Source organism: Parasteatoda tepidariorum, chromosome 2 (genome assembly GCF_982258835.1).
Source record: "Parasteatoda tepidariorum strain Cologne lab strain chromosome 2, Ptep-v5.0, whole genome shotgun sequence".
In the NCBI taxonomy this organism is placed as follows: Eukaryota; Metazoa; Arthropoda; class Arachnida; order Araneae; family Theridiidae; genus Parasteatoda; species Parasteatoda tepidariorum.
The window spans coordinates 118,589,742-118,610,343 of record NC_141756.1 but is presented as its reverse complement, the minus strand read 5'-3'; the positions used below and the strand labels follow the sequence as shown (position 1 = coordinate 118,610,343).

General features: G+C 32.8%; 1 protein-coding gene across 1 annotated transcript in view; it reads left to right on the top strand.

Moving 5' to 3' along the window:
* The window catches only part of LOC139426208 (uncharacterized), a 74,946-nt gene that overhangs the window by 18,395 nt on the left and 35,949 nt on the right, over positions 1–20,602 (top strand). Inside the window, exons 6-12 of the mRNA XM_087158195.1 lie at positions 187–266; positions 5,321–5,372; positions 7,272–7,331; positions 8,368–8,782; positions 11,708–16,560; positions 18,499–18,623; positions 18,884–18,987. Of these exons, the coding sequence (XP_087014321.1) occupies positions 187–266; positions 5,321–5,372; positions 7,272–7,331; positions 8,368–8,782; positions 11,708–11,901 (801 nt within the window). The 3' untranslated portion in view covers positions 11,902–16,560; positions 18,499–18,623; positions 18,884–18,987. The remainder of the gene's footprint in view (positions 1–186; positions 267–5,320; positions 5,373–7,271; positions 7,332–8,367; positions 8,783–11,707; positions 16,561–18,498; positions 18,624–18,883; positions 18,988–20,602) is intronic.

Below are 20,602 nucleotides of genomic sequence, written 5' to 3'. Positions count from 1 at the left end.
AATTCGGAGCATTTCTGCTACTACTGTATCAAATAGGACATTGTCCCCCCCCCTTTAGGGGAGTTTTGAAAGGGAAATATTTTTCAAGTTAGTCTTCATTAAAATTTGTGATTCTTACACAGCTGCCATTGAGTAAACAAACTAGTATTTTTGCCTGTGATTGCAATCTCATTTTTGTTTTTGTAGACACCCAGGAACAGAAGGGTACAAGTCATTGTACGACGTTATCCACTGGAACTGTCACTCCAACACCCGACTTTGCGACAGTAAGTTTTTTTCCCTGTCATTTGTTTGCTTTTTTGCGACAATCTGTGTAATATTGCTTTTGTGAAAATTGCTTTTGTGACAGATCTATGTCTAAATTGAGGAAGTGGCCTGAAAAATTGTGATGCTATGCTTTTGGATCATCTTCAGGGTTGTTTCCCATATTGTCACCAATAGATTATTATGCAGCCATAGTGTGACATAAATAGAATACCTACATACCTTAATCCAGTGGTTTCCAAACTTGATGTTACTACGCCTCTCTTAAAAATATTTAATCATTTGGCGCCCCCCCCCCCTCCACCCTGAAGATTTCATAAAATAAAAACAAACAATTTTACTCTTATAAAATTTATTTATACAAACTAATATAAAACGATATTTTATTATTGTTTTTAATGAGATGGATGTGCTTGTCTATTAGCACAAAGTTTATCAAATCTTGGTGTTTGTGGCGATATAGCTACTCGTAGCTCTTTTTCTACAACTAAACGAGCTCGATATTTGGATTTCATTGCAGCCAAGGCAGAAAATCCCGTTTTGCATAAATATGATGTTGCAAGCAGCAGCAGTACTTTCAAAGCTTTGTTTGACAAAGTGTTTTATTCTGTATGAAGATTCAACCAGAACTGAACCAGAGATACAGTCTCAAATTTATGTTTTAATGTAGTATCACAAGATAATTCAATCAATTTTTCTTTTTCAATACTTGTCAATCCGAATTCACCATCTTCTTCGTCGATAAATGGATTCTGTATCCATGCAAACTTTGTAAAATCAAGATCACCAAAATAATTTGAAAATTGAAGCAACAAACCATTCAAGTGTTCCACAAAGAGATTTTTGTTTGCTTCTATGTTATCTCGGGCACATAAATTTAAACGTGGAAACATGTCAATCTTATTTTTCTGCAAATTTGATTTCCAAAGCTCCACTTTTTTAATAAAAGCTTTCACTTTGTCTTTTTGTATAAGCAAATGCATTTGCGGTCCTTGCATTGATTTATTACGAACACTCAATTTTTCAAAAATATCAACCAAATATGTAAGGTTAACAATAAAATTATCACCACTAAACATATTGCCGTCTTCATTATGATTTTTCTAGAAAACATAGCAATTTCTTCTTTGAGTTCAAGTACCCTTTGAATCACTTTTGCACTAGATAGCCAGCTCACTTCACAATAGTACAGAAGTGACGTGTAATTAGCTCGCATATCTTCACACAGTTTTGCGAACAACCTTGCTTTTAATGAACTGTTTTTTATGTAATTTATAACTTTCGTTACTTTTCCAAAACATTGTTAAGTTCCTCGCTTATAGTTTTTGATACGAGAGCTGCTCTGTGGAGCATGCAGTGCGTCCATAGAACCTCGGGTGTTTTCATTTTAACTAGTGTTTGAAGACCAGTTTTGTGTCCCGCCATTGATTGTGCACAGTCAGTACAGAGCCCAATGCAATTATTCCACATTATGTCGTTCTCATTAAAAAATCTGTCTATTATTTCGAAAATTTAATTGAATGTGGCTCTGTCAGGAATTGGTTTGCAAAATAAGATATCTTCAATTATATAAGTATCGTCAACATATCGAACATATGCAATTAAATGTGCGTCTTTAGCTACATCAGTAGCTTCATCTACTTGTATAGCGAATTTTGAAATATGCATTCGAGAAACTAATTGGTCACAATCTTCAGGATGTATCATCAATTCTTCTGCCAATTGTATTATCAGCAAACGGTATTTGTCGCAGCTGATTCGCATAAGATTGGCCAAACATTGTTTTGACCATATGGCTGCTGGCAAAACTAAGGTTTATGCTATTGTGTGGGGTTTTTTACATTGCGCGATTCTGTACGACACTAGGTATGATGCTAGTAATGCATTTGATGGAATATGAACAATTTTTTTGAAATTTTGCTTGTTTTTAGATAACTCATCCAATTTTCTTTGAAAAAATTTTTGGGGCTTACCAACATATTCAGAATGAATAGTTTCAAGGTTCCGTTTCAATTTGCCAGATCTCATACTATCAGCAGCCAAAACTTTTGAACACAACACACATATTGGTTTTTCCACAATATCGTTAATAATATCAGTAAATCCAAACGATAAATAGGATAAATCGTATTTCCTTGTCTTGGGAGTTCTTCCTTCCTGTTCCTTGCATCTTGTATTCCCACTACTTGTGCCAACATCAGAATCTTCATTATTAGTGGATTTTCACTTATATCCTATCAAAAACTTATCCATTTGTCTGGAAATATTAGGAATAATATTATATTATTCTAAAAAAATGAAATTATTAAATATATAAAAAAATAAAACTATTAAATTATTTACTATTATGATCAGTGGGCAATCACGTCAATAACAATAGAAACACAACCTTTTCTGGATGTGTGGCGTTAGTGCGCGGGCATCTGGCTTTGTTAAGTTGTGTCGGTCGAGTGGCACCAAATTAGCGACGGCCTTGGTTCAAAAGATTTGCCGGTGTCTTGGACGTCTAGGTATATGGATACTAAGCTACGAAATGTTTAGTTGAACTATGCGCGATAAAGCACGATTTTTCATTTATTCTCTCATTTTTTACATAGAAAACTTTAGCAGTAATTTGGAAAATAGTTCACTGTGACTAATTTTCGCAGCTCCCTTTAGACTAGTCCGCGCCTTCCAGTTTGGAAAACGCTGCCTTAATCAGTCCTAATCAAGACGTGATTGCTCCCATTATAGCACTTTACTTGTGTTGAAATTCTTTGTTTTCTCTATCAATATGTAGAATAATTATGATCATGTATATTAATAGCTGGATAAATAGGGTTTGGTCTCCAAAGTTTCTATAGTTGAGCGGAATCATAGTTCGCCAAATTCGATGAAATATTTCGGCATATTCATATTTTGGTTGAAGTAATCTACTTAATACTAAATTTATAGCTGTTTCCCCTGAAACAAAATATTATCCAAAACATTATTATAGTCATTTATATTATTTAAATATATTTTCAGTTTATGTAATCATTCAACATTAGAGCCAATCAGAAACTTTTGTACATTCAAAACCAAAGTATCATTGTCTGAAATTTAAACACTCTGAAAGCATAGCTTATGCCTAATTATAAAGTTTTCTCTGAATGGACTGATCGTAAGATACGCTTCTCTGAAAACTGACAGTGTTTACACAGCAGTGGCAGAACTACTTTGATCAGCCAGTGAAGAAACAGACGATATCAATACTCTTTAAAACATTCTACCATAAAGCACTAGACTTAGCGCTCAAGTCATCTGGCTACCAAAGTGGAAGAGCCCCTCTGAGGAGGATTAAGATTATGATGGAATGTCTTTGGATCATTTTCAGGATTGTTTCGCAGGCTGTTGCCAATAGCTTTTTGTGCAGCTCAAGTGCGACGTAAATTAAGTACTACTTCTAATTTCAGTTTCACGAAAAAATGTTTAACTATGTCGACGACGATTCAAAAAGTGCCGCATGTAAAAATGCTTCCCCAAAATTAATGAACTTTTTGTTTATTATTAGAACTTAATTTAATCACAAAATTACGGGATTAAACAGAAATAAACTCAGAAATTTCGATTTTCTTTGAAAAATTAACAAGATCCTTGTTAAACGTCTGAATTTTTTAAAATTTTAATTTTATGAGCATTATTATTATTTATTTATTATTTTAAATTACTAATAGTAGTACTTGTTACGCACTAGAGCTGCGAAAATTACGTTTGATTAAAACTACAAAAAATATTTATTTCAAAAGATGTTTTCAAAACTTGTTTTATATAATATATTTAAACAAAAAAACTTCATTAAATTTCAAATTGTTCTGATTTTACATGCTGAGCAAGGAATATTTTTGAGTTCAGTATGACAAAGGGAAAATTCCATTTCAATGAATTTTTATGTGATAGAAATGTACCAACTTACATGGAAATAAAATCCTTATATATCTGTAACATAGAAAACTTTTAAAAGAGGAAGCAGAGATTGGACGTCGAATGTATGTTAAACCCCTTCAGAAGAAGTATGTATGCATATTAATACGAGATGTAATATAAGAGTTCCGAATATAGATGATGTCCGAGGGATTGTCAACCGTTAGATCCACTGATACTGTTCGTGGGATACTGTATTAGCTATGATATTGTGGACCATGAAAAGAAAATCGCAAGAATATGTAAGACCAGGTATTCTTCGTTAAAAATACAAACTGAATTGCAAAGAAATAAAAAGAAAGATAATCCAAGAATAACAGGTTATTTCCTTCATTTGTGTGTTCACTTTGTCAGTCTAATAGGTTGAAAATAGGTACATAAGGCGTCGTTGAACAGCCGACCTAATTTTGGGTTTGTGACTATTAATGTTTAACTCCCTAGCCTTGTAATTTTGAACCGATCCAGAAGACAAGGAAACTCCCGGATCAGTACCCCCAGAGGTATTTATTTGTTATAGAAACATGGAGGAATTTTGCGATTCGACAGATTTAACGTGCATCGTCGTCATTTACTACACGGGCAGTCTTCGGCCGACCTGGGATCGAACCCACGACCTGTTCGTCATGGGCCTAGTTCCTTACCAACCAGGCTATCCCAGCCCGTACTTAAGACATAATCAATATCCATAAATAACGTATCTGTAGAACTGAAGCAGGTATTTAAGTGCGAGCCAGTAACAAGTCTTTCGATAAAAAATAATCGCTGAAAAAGTTGGCATCTAAATGTCCAAAGGGTTCAGACCTGGTGATCATGTTGGCTAAGCAAATATTCTTTTCTTTTTACTTTGTTACAGTGTTAGAAAATTTTAAAGTATTTTTTTCCAAACTTATCTCAATAATCTAAGCAGCATATAATTGAAGTCTTATTGGTATAACATTCAGGGGAACCAAAGGTAAGAAACTCTGAATACTTTTAGCTCAATTTCAAACTTCCAGTGTAAAAAAAAGAAAGCTTTCTGAACTTTAATAACGAGAAATTGTCCTTAATTAAGAAAATATAAAAATATCATTTCTTGCCAAGTGTACTTCATAAACTTCACATTTTTCTATTTCAGGATTCCACCCTTTGTGAGACCCAATCTCAGCAGCGTCGAGGAAGAGAACTCCGTAAGAAACTCATGTTCTTTATCTTTGCAAAAACATAATTAAAATCATTGAAAGATATAAATCTGCAAACATTTTTAAATTTCGAAACATTGATGGTTTGCGGCAAAGTAATTCTTTATATCATCGGTGCGCGAAGAAACAAAACTCCTTGAATTACTTTCGACTCAATGACCTACTCAATAAACCTGTGATATAAATTTTTTTAAGAAAAGAAAGATAATTAAAATTTCATTTCGAAGGAACTTTTCGGCCGTTTTGGGTTAAATTTTTTTAATTTAATTTTTTTACTTACGCTTTTTTACGTAAAGAATTACATTCTTTAAAAGGATGTAAAAACTTGGATACCTTGGAATTCAAAAGTTTCTCCCTATCATTACGTAAAAGGATAAAAAAATAATAAATATATATTAAAAATAATTTTTTTTGCACTGAATAAACTCATAATAATAAATTAATTTCACAATTATGTATGAAAATGTTTCAATTCGCTTAAAATGTTCTCGAACTTCGGCGAATTTGCTAAATGTAAAATTAGCAGGAGGTTCAAACTTGAAATATTGGGCACTATTTCCTAGATTGCGACTGCCCTCTGTGTTTTAGAGTTAGAAATCATAATTCACCGAGAAAGTTACATTTATTCAGAAAAAGTAGATTTTTGTGTTTGGTTTTGCAACTTAAAATATCGCTGACACTAATTATCATGTCTGAGATCACCCCCTTGAACTATTAAAGTTGAGTCCTCGTGCGTCCGACAGATCAAAGGTAATTTAAGGTGTTTTGTTGCTGATTTATTTATGAGGTAATTCAAAATCTAAAATTTTTATATCCTAGTGCATAAAGTTTTTAAAGAGTTTTAAAGTTATTTATAAAATACTCTGAAATGAATTAATTATTTATTATGAAGTTTATAATTAACTATTTATTAGAAAGTTGTTAAGCTTTACTCAAAATTTCCTAAGCGTTTGTTAGCTAGTTAAATGCTAGTGGTAAACTATACGAATGAAAGCTGAATAATTGATGTTGTAAATATTTCTTTTATTTTTAATTTTTTGGGGGTAATTTCATCTCTAAGGGTAGACAACATTTGTCTTTAATATTGTTTCACGAGGAAAATGTAAAATTCCACGTTCTACCTCAAAAAACATTTTATGTGTGACATCGAATTTGTTTTTCTATCTACTATTATCGCAGAACATAGGGATAAGCATCAATCATTGCTTACCGTTCCTCTTTTTCCTTCAACAGCTTAGGGAATAATTCAGACAAGTGTTGGTTTCAAAGTGAGTGTGATTTTATTGCGGAAACAGTCTACTTATATTTTTAGTCTATGTATCTAATCGAGGAAATTTTTAACCAGTAAAGAAGAATTAAGGTGTGACCACAGGAGGAACTCAAACAATTCCCTAGATGTTTATTTATTGCTTTTTTTTTCTTCAAAACTAAAGATAAGTCTAATGTTTGAAAAATTTGAACTGGCATTATCATAGAGTCAAAGAAATAAGTTGTTATTTACTTTGTTTGTGTTTAATAATTTTCTGACTCGATGATTATGTCCGGAGAAAAATCAAAATTATTGTCCAAAGGATTCAGTTTGGTGCTTGTGCGTGTGAATTCTAAATAGTAATATTGAAAAATTCTTTCAAAAAAGCAAATTTGTTATTTTATTAGCTTTTTAGGCAGATTTTGTTTGTGGAACGCTTTGATATGCTTCCCCATGGTACATAAAATTTTCGTGATTTAGATCAAAATTTAGGAATTTAAGTAATAAATATAATTTTGTTTGCTCAAAGTACAACTTTTATTATTTTAGGGGGATGCGTGTTTGTGTTTCATGAACACGAATTTTTTGTATGAATTCTTATGTAATTATATATATATATTTTTAAATTTCTCTTCCAGCAACTTTCCGCTGAAAATTCGCAGCTCCGGAGTTCTCTTGCCTCATTAGAAGCAGAAAACGTAAGAACTTTTACATTTTATTGAAACTAGAGGTTTTTTTAAAATTAAAAAATGTAACAGGATTCAGACATCCCACTTAAATTATCGAAAGTGTATTTTTCATGGTTTGATTTACATGGGTCCCTTAGTTCCATGTGGTATGGATTCTGAAATGGCTACGAATATTTTTTCCTAACTAATAACAAAAATAGAGCTTAGCAAGAAAAAGTTCAGTACGATTTTACCTTTAACGTTTGGAGGGTTAAAATATGCTTCTACAAGACGGTTGCATAAGGATGTTTTAATACTTTTGACCAGATGTATTTTAGAAGCAATTATTTTTGTAAAATATCTTTAAAAAAAGGATCAAATAGTGTTTTAAAAATATTAATTGCTTTAGTGATGAATAGAATATTTTTTATCACGGATGTGGAATTTTCAATTGTTGTGTAGCGTTATTTAGATTAAATGTACATTGTCGTACATTAAAAGATTATTCTTGCTACCAGCAATTTGTCTATCAAAATATTAAGTTTGAAAAAAATTTTACCATAATTTATTTGAAACGTTCTTTGCCGCACATTGAATGATACTTATTGAAATGCATTTAATGATACCTAGAAAATTAAGTGAATAATTTTGAAGATCGTTAAATGCATACGTTAGGTACGACATCAGTGTAAAAAAGTTTTTACTTTAAGTTACACAATAGGACAAGAAATATACTTTCTTTGAATGAACAGACTTTCTTGCGATAGATTTTTGTTTCACAAAACATGGCAAATCTCGAAAACGTGGTTCCAATTAGGGAAAATTGTCAAACATTTCAGCCTTTTAATCTTTACATGTTTTGTCAGATAGTACCATCGCTATTAAATAATAATTTGTTTGCAGTCAAATATGATTAAATAAGAAAGAAGATAAAATAAGAACATCCTACTTTTCAATGCAATTTTCAAAACTGTTTATTACTCATTTAACACTCTTTACTTTATTCTAATTTAAGTGTAATGATTATCAACTAATTTATAAATCTTTCCATTTCCTTTACATACAGCAATCTTTGCTCGAAAGACTGGAGAGGACTGAGAGAGAAAATCGGAGATTAACGTTCCACGCTACTTTTTTGATGAACGTAATGGCATCTGGACCAGCACAATCTCCTCCGCCCGCACCTTCTCCTCCGCAAGCACCTTCTCCGCAAGCACCTTCTCCTCCGCAAGCACCTTCTCCTCCGCAAGCACCTTCTCCTCCGCAAGCACCTTCTCCTCCGCAAGCACCTTCGCCTCCGCAAGCACCTTCTCCACCAACACCTTCATCTGGATCAGCATCTTCGAGAACCCTAACTGCTCCTCCCAGTCCTGCAACACCCTCGAGTTCTTCAATATCCCCAAGTTCTCCAACACCTAGTCCTCCTTCTTCACCTCCCAGTCCTCCTACATCCCCTCCCAGTCCTCCTACATCCCCATCAAGTAAGGGATACTATTTCATATTTATTTATTTTTTTCAGAATAAAGATTCGCGCGAAACAATGCTGATGACCTTGCTTCATTTATGGATAGATCATTTGATTAAAGTTACCTATTAAGAACCATTTTTTTAATATTCTGGTTGTAAATAAAATCATTACTTTAATTATTTACGGGTAAATAACTTTTGTTTCAAATTTGCAGTGTTTATTCACATTAATTGGTAAGCAATGCTAGAAAAAAATGACTCATGCTTTATCTTATCAAAAAACGCACAGGTAAAAATAATAAGGGGTTTAAAAACGCTTCATATACAAGCAAATTAAACATGAAAAACAAATTTTAAAAACATTTAAAAGCAAATTAAACATGATTAAAAATGCGTTTTTCAAGCGAATTAAATAGACAATAAATTTATATGTATATATATATTGGAGCCTGAAACAAATAAAAAAAGTATAAAGCTCAGCGCTTTCGAAAGACGTTAGGGTTTTTAGGTGGTGATTGAAGTTTTTTACTTTAATGATGCCTTTTATGTTGGTTAAGACTAACTTTAGGCCTGACAAAAATTAAAACATTTTTAAATAAAAAGTAAAAATCTACTGGAAAGTGGAAGAAATTTTGGTAAATAAAGTAGTGATAATATCGTCATTAATTTCGCTCGAATAATTAGGAAAAACAATATTAAATTGAAATAGCATCAAGCCCTAGTTGAAATTTTGATCATGGTAGCTTGTTGAAGGTGACCGAAATTTCAATGTGCATTAAGATTTCTTTAGACGTTGAAAGAGTAAATTGGCTTTTTTTCGTTCTAAAAATGTCACTTACCTGGTTCTCCCACTAAGTTTTTCCATTAATGTAGCAAAAATAATTTTACTTTTTTTATTTAATGTTATTTGTTTCCCTTATTGGTGTCTTTACGTTATTGAAGAAAGCAAAACTAGCTTTTTGTAGTTCATCCCTGTAGAATAAAGATAAAATGTATTTAGCATCACTTGGCATGATGCTACTGTTCTTGGCCATCTCATAAAAATCAACCACTACAAGGAAACAAACCACTGTCAAGGAGTTTTTGGTTCATATCATTTAGGAGGGACCATAATTAATTAAATTATCGGTATTAAAACATAGTATTGGTGCTGTTCTTAATAATCACCAAATATATCAATGGATTATTTTGTACCTATATTAGAAAATTTGATACTTATTATATTAACCCTTCATTATTGGAGTTTTAGAAAAAATGAATTCATCAGTAACACCCAAATAAAGCCGATATTTTTTGAAAAAATATAATTCTTATTGGTATTTGACAAGGATTTTGGTGCATGACTAATTCTCTTTCTGATTTATAGTCATTTGAACACTCAAAAAAGTCAGATTTTTATAATTCGATTTCTAAAAATTCCATTTTACTCAAATTTTGTATAATTACTTTCTTTAAAATGATGCAAAAAATTTTATACCTTTACAATTCAAAATTTTTGAACAATTATTAAATAATGAAATAAATGTTTATCAAAAGCTGTTTTTTGCATGGCTTTAACTTTGGACAAATGAATTTAATAGTTGTGTGCGAAAGTTTTTTAATTCGCTTAAAAAGCTCTCGAGATATAGCAAAATACACAAAAAGTATAATTAACACTAAGGGTTTCAAACTTTGGAGCGGTCTCTCGATCAAACTATAGGGACCCTATTTCCCAGACTGCGGCTCCCCCCTATAATTTGTGTGTCAGAAATCTGAATCCGTAAAAAAAAGGTAGGTTTATTCAGAGAAAGTATATTTTTACTATTTTGTACCTTGAAATATTGTCTGCACTTATTAAGTAGCATATTTGAAGTCATCTTCTTCAACCCTTGTGCCATTAAGATGTAATAGAACATGAAGATCCAATTATTAGATTAAAATTTATTCAGAGTGATCCTTTTTTTGGAGCCTTTGTACATAATACCAACCAGTAGCAGTAGTACATAATAATTAAGCTTCAACTGTGAACGATTTTCTGCGGCATTCTTAAATGAATTTTCTTTTCTCTTTTTTAACTCTTTTTAGCACAAAGCTTATTTTATTTCAATTAATACAGAGTATTAATAAAGCATTAGTGTCAGTAATATGACGATTTTTACGGTTTTTAAAATGAAAAAGTATCTTCTCTCCATTATTTTCGCTTTTTAGTACAGAAGTTTTTCATATCAATTAACATATTAGCAACATTATTTAAGCATCATTGTCATGAATGGTAGTATTAAGATTTCTTACTGTTCTTCTAGGCAAATAAATATCTTTACTGCATTACTTTTGTTTTCATGTGAATTGCTTATTTAATTTTTATTTCATAATGAATATATTACCTAAATTAAGCATCTATAATTACGTTTCTGCTTAACGAATCATTAATTTTGCCTTCAAATTTACATTTTTCTCCATTCAATTTAAATAAATTTATAGAAACGCGTTTGAAGAAAATTATTATCTATAAAAAAAGCGTGTGGTATCATACAACTTTAAAAGTATAAATTTGGCGACGAAGAAAATACATGCTACTATGTAATGCTCAATGAATTCATCTGACTTGGCAAATATACAATAATTAAATATTTAAATACTTGCAGTGAACTATTTTTAGTCAAACAAAGCTATAAGCTAGCAATTATCACTGATGTTATTTTTAAAACATGTGATTGTTGATTCGGTAAATTTAAAACAATGGCAGTTATTTTTTGCGTCTCTCAATTAATATGGGGTTGCCGGAAAAGGAGTGAGAGATAGGCGCTATTGTTAATTGAAGAGATTTGATCGCGAGGAAAAATCGCTAAATGATATGCGAATAAGAAAAGTGCTATATTGTCTTAACCCAATCTCTCCTATATAAACTTATGTTATTTGTCATCTCATTGTTTAATTTTGTGTTTCTTGTTTCTTTAAAGGCTCCTCCGAGAGTTCTTCAACATCCTACCAAAGCACCCCTAGATCAGTCAGGCGTGGTAGACGAACTACCGAAGCAGAACGACTGAGAGACTATAGCAAATCAATTGGAGTCAAGGTGTCAAGAAAGCAAATGTTGGAGAACAAGCCTCGACTAAGAAAAAGAGGAAACCTTTCCTACGCAGGAATGTGCTAAAAATGCATTGAGATTGTCGAGACAAGTTTTTCTGGTTCCAAGATGCGTTTCTGGTTCTGTCTATGATAAAATGACGGTGGTGTTATCTAAGTATCTTTAAAATCTTATGCCGAAGCTCTCTATGAACGTCTGGTGTTGGTGCTCTTTATTTATCTATGAAGTCTGGTGTTGCTCTTAATGTGACTCTGAAGTCTGGTGTTGCTCTTTATATATCTCTGAAACCAGGTGTTGCTTCTTACGTTTCTGTGAATTTTTGAAAGTCGGGTGCTGCTGCCTCAATATATCTTTGAAAGTCGTTTGCTGTTGTCTGTATCTTTGATAGTCTGGTTGCTGCTGTCTCTGTCTTTGATAGTCTGGTTGCTGCTGTCTCTGTCTTTGATAGTCTGGTTGCTGCTGTCTCTGTCTTTGAAACTCTGGTTGCTGCTGTCTCTATCTTTGAAAGTCTGATTGCTGCTGTCTATGTATCTTTGAAAGTCGTTTGCTGCTGTCTATGTATCTTTGAAAGTCGGATGCTGCTGTCTATGTATGTTTGAAAGTCGGGTGCTGTTGTCTATGTATCTTTGAAAGTCGGGTGCTGCTGTCTATGTATCTTTGAAAGTCGGGTGCTGCTGTCTATGTATATTTGAAAGTCGGGTGCTGCTGTCTATGTATATTTGAAAGTCGGGTGCTGCTGTCTATGTATATTTGAAAGTCGGGTGCTGCTGTCTATGTATCTTTGAAAGTCAGGTGCTGCTGTCTATGTATCTTTGAAAGTCTGGGTGCTGCTGTCTCTATCTTTGAAAGTCTTGTTGATGCTGTCTCTATCTTTGAAAGTCTGGTTGCTGCTGTCTATGTATCTTTGAAAGTCGTTTGCTGCTGTCTATGTATCTTTGAAAGTCGGATGCTGCTGTCTATGTATGTTTGAAAGTCGGGTGCTGCTGTCTATGTATCTTTGAAAGTCTGGGTGCTGCTGTCTCTATCTTTGAAAGTCTTGTTGATGCTGTCTCTATCTTTGAAAGTCTGGTTGCTGCTGTCTATGTATCTTTGAAAGTCGTTTGCTGCTGTCTATGTATCTTTGAAAGTCGGATGCTGCTGTCTATGTATGTTTGAAAGTCAGGTGCTGCTGTCTATGTATCTTTGAAAGTCTGGGTGCTGCTGTCTCTATCTTTGAAAGTCTTGTTGATGCTGTCTCTATCTTTGAAAGTCTGGTTGCTGCTGTCTATGTATCTTTGAAAGTCGTTTGCTGCTGTCTATGTATCTTTGAAAGTCGGATGCTGCTGTCTATGTATGTTTGAAAGTCGGATGCTGCTGTCTATGTATGTTTGAAAGTCGGGTGCTGCTGTCTATGTATCTTTGAAGGTCTGGTGCTGCTGTCTATGTATCTTTGAAAGTCAGGTGCTGCTGTCTATGTATCTTTGAAAGTCTGGGTGCTGCTGTCTCTATCTTTGAAAGTCTGGTTGCTGCTGTCTCTGTCTTTGATAGTCTGGTTGCTGCTGTCTCTGTCTTTGATAGTCTGGTTGCTGCTGTCTCTGTCTTTGATAGTCTGGTTGCTGCTGTCTCTGTCTTTGAAAGTCTGGTTGCTGCAGTCTCTATCTTTGAAAGTCTGATTGCTGCTGTCTATGTATCTTTCAAAGTCGTTTGCTACTGTCTATGTATCTTTGAAAGTCGGATGCTGCTGTCTATGTATGTTTGAAAGTCGGGTGCTGCTGTCTATGTATCTTTGAAAGTCTTGTTGATGCTGTCTCTATCTTTGAAAGTCTTGTTGATGCTGTCTCTATCTTTGAAAGTCTGGTTGCTGCTGTCTATGTATCTTTGAAAGTCGTTTGCTGCTGTCTATGTATCTTTGAAAGTCGGATGCTGCTGTCTATGTATGTTTGAAAGTCAGGTGCTGCTGTCTATGTATCTTTGAAAGTCTGGGTGCTGCTGTCTCTATCTTTGAAAGTCTTGTTGATGCTGTCTCTATCTTTGAAAGTCTGGTTGCTGCTGTCTATGTATCTTTGAAAGTCGTTTGCTGCTGTCTATGTATCTTTGAAAGTCAGGTGCTGCTGTCTATGTATCTTTGAAAGTCTGGGTGCTGCTGTCTCTATCTTTGAAAGTCTGGTTGCTGCTGTCTCTATCTTTGATAGTCTGGTTGCTGCTGTCTCTGTCTTTGATAGTCTGGTTGCTGCTGTCTCTGTCTTTGATAGTCTGGTTGCTGCTGTCTCTGTCTTTGAAACTCTGGTTGCTGCTGTCTCTATCTTTGAAAGTCGTTTGCTGCTGTCTATGTATCTTTGAAAGTCGGATGCTGCTGTCTATGTATGTTTGAAAGTCGGGTGCTGCTGTCTATGTATATTTGAAAGTAGGGTGCTGCTGTCTATGTATATTTGAAAGTCGGATGCTGCTGTCTATGTATGTTTGAAAGTCGGGTGCTGCTGTCTATGTATATTTGAAAGTCGGGTGCTGCTGTCTATGTATATTTGAAAGTCGGGTGCTGCTGTCTATGTATATTTGAAAGTCGGGTGCTGCTGTCTATGTATCTTTGAAAGTCGGGTGCTGCTGTCTATGTATCTTTGAAAGTCAGGTGCTGCTGTCTATGTATCTTTGAAAGTCTGGGTGCTGCTGTCTCTATCTTTGAAAGTCTTGTTGATACTGTCTCTATCTTTGAAAGTCTTGTTGATACTGTCTCTATCTTTGAAAGTCTGGTTGCTGCTGTCTATGTATCTTTGAAAGTCGTTTGCTGCTGTCTATGTATCTTTGAAAGTCGGATGCTGCTGTCTATGTATGTTTGAAAGTCGGGTGCTGCTGTCTATGTATCTTTGAAAGTCTGGGTGCTGCTGTCTCTATCTTTGAAAGTCTTGTTGATGCTGTCTCTATCTTTGAAAGTCTGGTTGCTGCTGTCTATGTATCTTTGAAAGTCGTTTGCTGCTGTCTATGTATCTTTGAAAGTCGGATGCTGCTGTCTATGTATGTTTGAAAGTCAGGTGCTGCTGTCTATGTATCTTTGAAAGTCTGGGTGCTGCTGTCTCTATCTTTGAAAGTCTTGTTGATGCTGTCTATGTATCTTTGAAAGTCTGGTTGCTGCTGTCTATGTATCTTTGAAAGTCGTTTGCTGCTGTCTATGTATCTTTGAAAGTCGGATGCTGCTGTCTATGTATGTTTGAAAGTCGGATGCTGCTGTCTATGTATGTTTGAAAGTCGGGTGCTGCTGTCTATGTATCTTTGAAAGTCTGGGTGCTGCTGTCTCTATCTTTGAAAGTCTTGTTGATGCTGTCTCTATCTTTGAAAGTCTGGTTGCTGCTGTCTATGTATCTTTGAAAGTCGTTTGCTGCTGTCTATGTATCTTTGAAAGTCGGATGCTGCTGTCTATGTATGTTTGAAAGTCAGGTGCTGCTGTCTATGTATCTTTGAAAGTCTGGGTGCTGCTGTCTCTATCTTTGAAAGTCTTGTTGATGCTGTCTCTATCTTTGAAAGTCTGGTTGCTGCTGTCTATGTATCTTTGAAAGTCGTTTGCTGCTGTCTATGTATCTTTGAAAGTCGGATGCTGCTGTCTATGTATGTTTGAAAGTCGGGTGCTGCTGTCTATGTATATTTGAAAGTCTGGTGCTGCTGTCTATGTATCTTTGAAAGTCAGGTGCTGCTGTCTATGTATCTTTGAAAGTCTGGGTGCTGCTGTCTCTATCTTTGAAAGTCTGATTGCTGCTGTCTCTATCTCTGAAAGTCGTTTGCTGCTGTCTCTATCTCTGAAAGTCGTTTGCTGCTTCTATGTATCTTTTAAAGTCGGGTGCTGCTGTCTATGTATCTTTGAAAGACGGGTTGCTGCTGTCTCTATCTTTGAAAGTTGGGTTGCCGCTGTCTCTATATTTGAAAGTTGTTTGCTGCTGTCTCTATCTCTGAGAGTCGTTAGCTGCTGTCTCTATCTCTGAGAGTCGTTAGCTGCTGTCTCTATCTCTGAGAGTCGTTAGCTGCTGTCTCTATCTCTGAGAGTCGTTAGCTGCTGTCTCTATCTCTGAGAGTCGTTAGCTGCTGTCTCTATCTCTGAGAGTCGTTAGCTGCTGTCTCTATCTCTGAGAGTCGTTAGCTGCTGTCTCTATCTCTGAGAGTCGTTAGCTGCTGTCTCTATCTCTGAAAGTCCTTTGCTGCTGTCTCTATCTTTGAAAGTCGTTTGCTGCTTATGTATCTTTTAAAGTCGGGTGCTGCTGTCTATGTATCTTTGAAAGTCGTTTGTTGCTGTCTCTATCTTTGAAAGTGGGGTTGCTGCTGTCTCTATCTTTGAAAGTCGGGTTGCTGCTATCTCTTTCTTTGAAAGTCGGGTTTGCTCTTGTCTCTATCTTTGAAAGTCGGGTTTGCTCTTGTCTCTATCTTTGAAAGTCGGGTTTGCTACTGTCTCTATCTTTGAAAGTCGGGTGCTGCTGTCTCTGTCTTTGAAAGTCGTTTGTTGGAAGGAAGAGGTAATCCATTGCCGGAACCATACTTTGAACTTTAAAAAAAAAAACAGATCCACTGGTGAGTTTCGATACAAAGGATAGTTTATTGGAGGATCTCAGTTTACAAGAAGACAGTTTTTACAGATATTCTGTATTACAAGATCAACACCTGTTTTTGGGATTTGGATTCTTAATTTCAAGCTGATTTTTATATCTGCACTACTTTTTTTTATGCCATAAATGCCTAGATGGAAATGATGCTGCAGAAGCCATGAAGGTACAAAAATAATTTCAATTTTTTAGTCTTCATTCTTACTCTGCATTTTTTCTGTTTGTTCTGTTGCTATGTAAATTTCTATAAAGTTTAATTGCTAGGGTTCTTAGTTTCGTAGAGGTTGAGTTGCAGTTAAACTTGTTAGAATTTTAAAACATTATGCTTATAATATATTGAATTGAAATTTTATTGAAATATAATTTTAGTGATGGTTTATGGTTTTATTAAACTATGTATGGAACTAAATTTGACTTGGAACATGATATATAATATAATGTCCCCCAGTTCAACAAGACATGATGTAAAGAAATAGTATGATGTTTATGATGATTGAATTTCAGTTTCATGTTTTGGTTTGCGTTATTGTCTAAAATATCATATTTCATAATTGTGAACGTCACACACTTTCTGTATAGTAATTTTTCATTTAAACTCACTTTATTAACTTTTTTTTTGTTAACAAGAAATTAAATAGTTGTATGTAAGTGTATACCATTGTAAATGTGTATGAACTAGTAATATTTTCTAGTCACTAGTTTGTATGGACTAATATATAAATGTTCTATCTAACCATGCCATGCAGTAAGATAACTTTGCATTGTAGATTTATAATGAAGGAATGTAGCAATCGTTTAAAACATCTCCATGCCAAATAGTGCTTATCCACAATTGTTGGAAAAAAAACAATTTGTTGCGCAGGGATGTAGTCAGATCTTGCTATAAGTTGAGTTGAGGTTTATAGTCAAAAGGTTAAAAATCCTGAAAAAAAACCAATCGTTCCTGATGAGTGCTTTTAAATGGCTTGATATGATATAATCATAGCTGCAAACTCTACTGGATTTTCCAGTAATCTACTAGATTTTGCCTGTTTCTCCTGGTCTATTGGTTTAATTAAAACTGTGAAAATGCTAGTTTTAGTGTATTTTAGAAATTCCCTAAAATTGAGTAGGTTTCTTAAAAAAATCCCTGTAGAAATAGAATTTCTGAACAGATTATTACTTGCTTGAATATTAAAATAAGTATTACTAATTCATAATGACACAAACCTCATCTATAGAAATTAGCTCAAAACTTTTTTTTAAATGTTCTGTTTATTTTATATACTCAGAACTCTCTTTTTATATTGATTAAAAACATCTTTTAACTATCTTTTATGAATTACATGCCTATTAATATTCAAAATTATGAGTTAACTTAATATGTAACATTTCAAGCATCTTTAATATCAATCATAACTGGAAAATATTGCAGTTTTTCTATTTTGATGAATATAAAAAAATCCCAAAAATTCCTTATGTGTATCTAGTACATTATGCAACAATTATCATGAAATTTATATTTCGTAAGATCTACCGGATTTTTTCTGATTCATGATGACAGTTATGTATATTGATAAGTCACAGATTTAAAATTTTCCTGCAAAGCATTTTCAGGGAAAAACACAATGATTTTCATGTAAACAATAAGAAGCTTTTGCGCATTTTGCCACCATCTAGTGAAAATAACTGAGAGTTGTAAATTGCTTGTTTAGGAAAAGTACTCAAGAAGAAATGAAATTAAACCTATTTTACTCTAAGCTTACTGTAACAATAACATAGTTGCTTTGAAAAATTAATTTTTTTTTATTTTTTTTTTACAAATATATGTAACAACAATCTTTCTCAAAAATTGCAAATATGTAACTATCCTAATTCCCAATTTTCATTGACACTGCAGAGAAGCTTTAAGCTTTCCTACAAATTATAACTAGCATTTTAAGAGTAAATAAACAGCGGTGTATTTTAGAAATTGCATTTTCAAATTTTAAAATAAACAAATATTAGATTTAAAAAAAATTTTTTTTTTTAGGAATTTTGTTTCAAAATTTGATTTTATTCCGAATGAATTATCATAACACATGATTTTGCATTTATTTATTTGTTTGCTCTTTATTATTTTCAGAATATGGATTCAGATATATAAAGATCCCAAACATTAGGATGTGATAATGAGGGAAATAAGTGCTGGTATTCTTATGGAACAAGGTTGCTCAAAGAACAACCTGGCCAGGAAAAAAAATTAAATTGGTAAGCTAAAATACCATTATTACCATTTTTTCTCTTAAATATTTTTTCTATTCCTCTGTTTAAAGCTTCTATTTTAATGCTAATGTGGGAAGCTAATGTTTGTTTATTGTATACAAATTGGAAAATACCACAAAGGCAATCAATTAGTATTTGAGAAACTCGTTCAATATTGATAATTTTGATATTGAATTGCAATATTTTAAATATATTTCGTGCAAATTATAACACATTTGCTCATATAAATTATTTCGGTTTTTTAGTGTGGAGGTAATAAAGAAACACTCATCGGATTCTAAAAATTATCTGTTACTGATGAATGAAACTGTTCAGCCGATGACTTCAGATCCAAACTGGAGAATAAAAGGTATTTGTTGTACTTGTGTTTGTCGTATAAATAATCTCACAATAATTTCAGTACTTAATTTAATAAATATTGAGTTTTTAAGTACGTAATTCAATAAATTTTTACTAAACTAAAATACTAAAATTATGTATTTAAATTATTAGTACTGCTTCAAAAACATGGTGTATTGAGTACGTATACATTTTCAACAAACAAAACTAGTATACAGAAAAATAGAAAACAAAGCTAGTATTCAGCTTAAATAAAAATATTCTCAATCAAATATGTCAAAATAAAACATTAAAAATATTAATAGTAAACCTTTTAATTCAAAGGAATCAGAAACCTGCAGTTCAGGAATGATGAATTTTTCCCTGAGAAATAATTGTCTCGGTTTGCATTAAGAGCCAATGTTTTAACTTACATTTTTAGTTCGACCTGATCTTAACTAAGCAAATAAAAAGCAGTAATTCAATAATCGCATTTTCATTTTTTTTAAAATGAAGTGTGTCCTTGAAGAAGTTTAATTTCAAATATATATTAATGCTAAATTTAATAATACATTGATGCATTATCTTAATATTTAAATAAATTAATCCAACATTTTAAAATGTATGTAAGGAATCTTTATATCTAGTGCTATAATTCTATTTCTCAATTAATATTTTTCTTTAGGGCTTTGACATAGGTGAGTTTTCTCACTTAATTCTCTAAAAACAAATCTTTTGTAGTAAACTGTCTTCCAGTTTATGGTCCTTTAAACCAGTTGTTCCAGTTTTTTTCGGACTGCAGTATCCTAAGTGATTGATCTTCTTTCGGCAGAATAATAAATTAAAGTTCATAAGCAATTGAAAACCTATCAAAGAAACACTTTTAATATTCTTGAAATTTTAATATCAATATTTTCATCCTTTAATATATAATATTTTTTAAAATTAGATTTTATGCTTAGGCATTTGAATTCACAGCTCTGGAGTGCCATGCTATAGTCTAGTTCTGAATTTGTCTAGTGTATTAATTAGATTAAAATGAATAAAATAAGTTGAATTATAGTTTTTTTTAAAAAATAAAAATAAATAATGATCATTGAATAAATATAAATGTTTAGAATGGTTGTTAAAGAACCACATTTCTTTATTGTGGAATTTTGAAAAGTTTGAGAAATATTACTGCAAATATTTTTATAAATGCTATTATTTTTCATAATTTATTTAATATGTTGTAATTAGAAATAAATATTCTTGTAAAAGCATCTCTTTTCACTGACAATTTATTTATGCAATTTAGTAAGAATAGCCTAAATATTAAATAGATATTGGATTTAAACATATATTTACAGATTTCAAATATCTTAAATGGTTTTGAGGAAATGTTTATTTTTTGGTGCCCGTGGGACTTTTCTGCGGAATCCTGGGATTTTGTGAAACACCTTCTCTGGAACAGCTTTTTAGGACATTTTCAAGAGTCTATTAATCTGTGTCAGTTACTGTTCAAATATATCTAAATATGACCATATGTATGATAGCTACGTAGGGCAAAATATGTTTTGTATTTTACTTATAATACTATATCGTTTAATTAAAAAAGAAAACTACTTAAACGTGAAATGATTAGTTAAGGGGTAAGTAACAAAAAA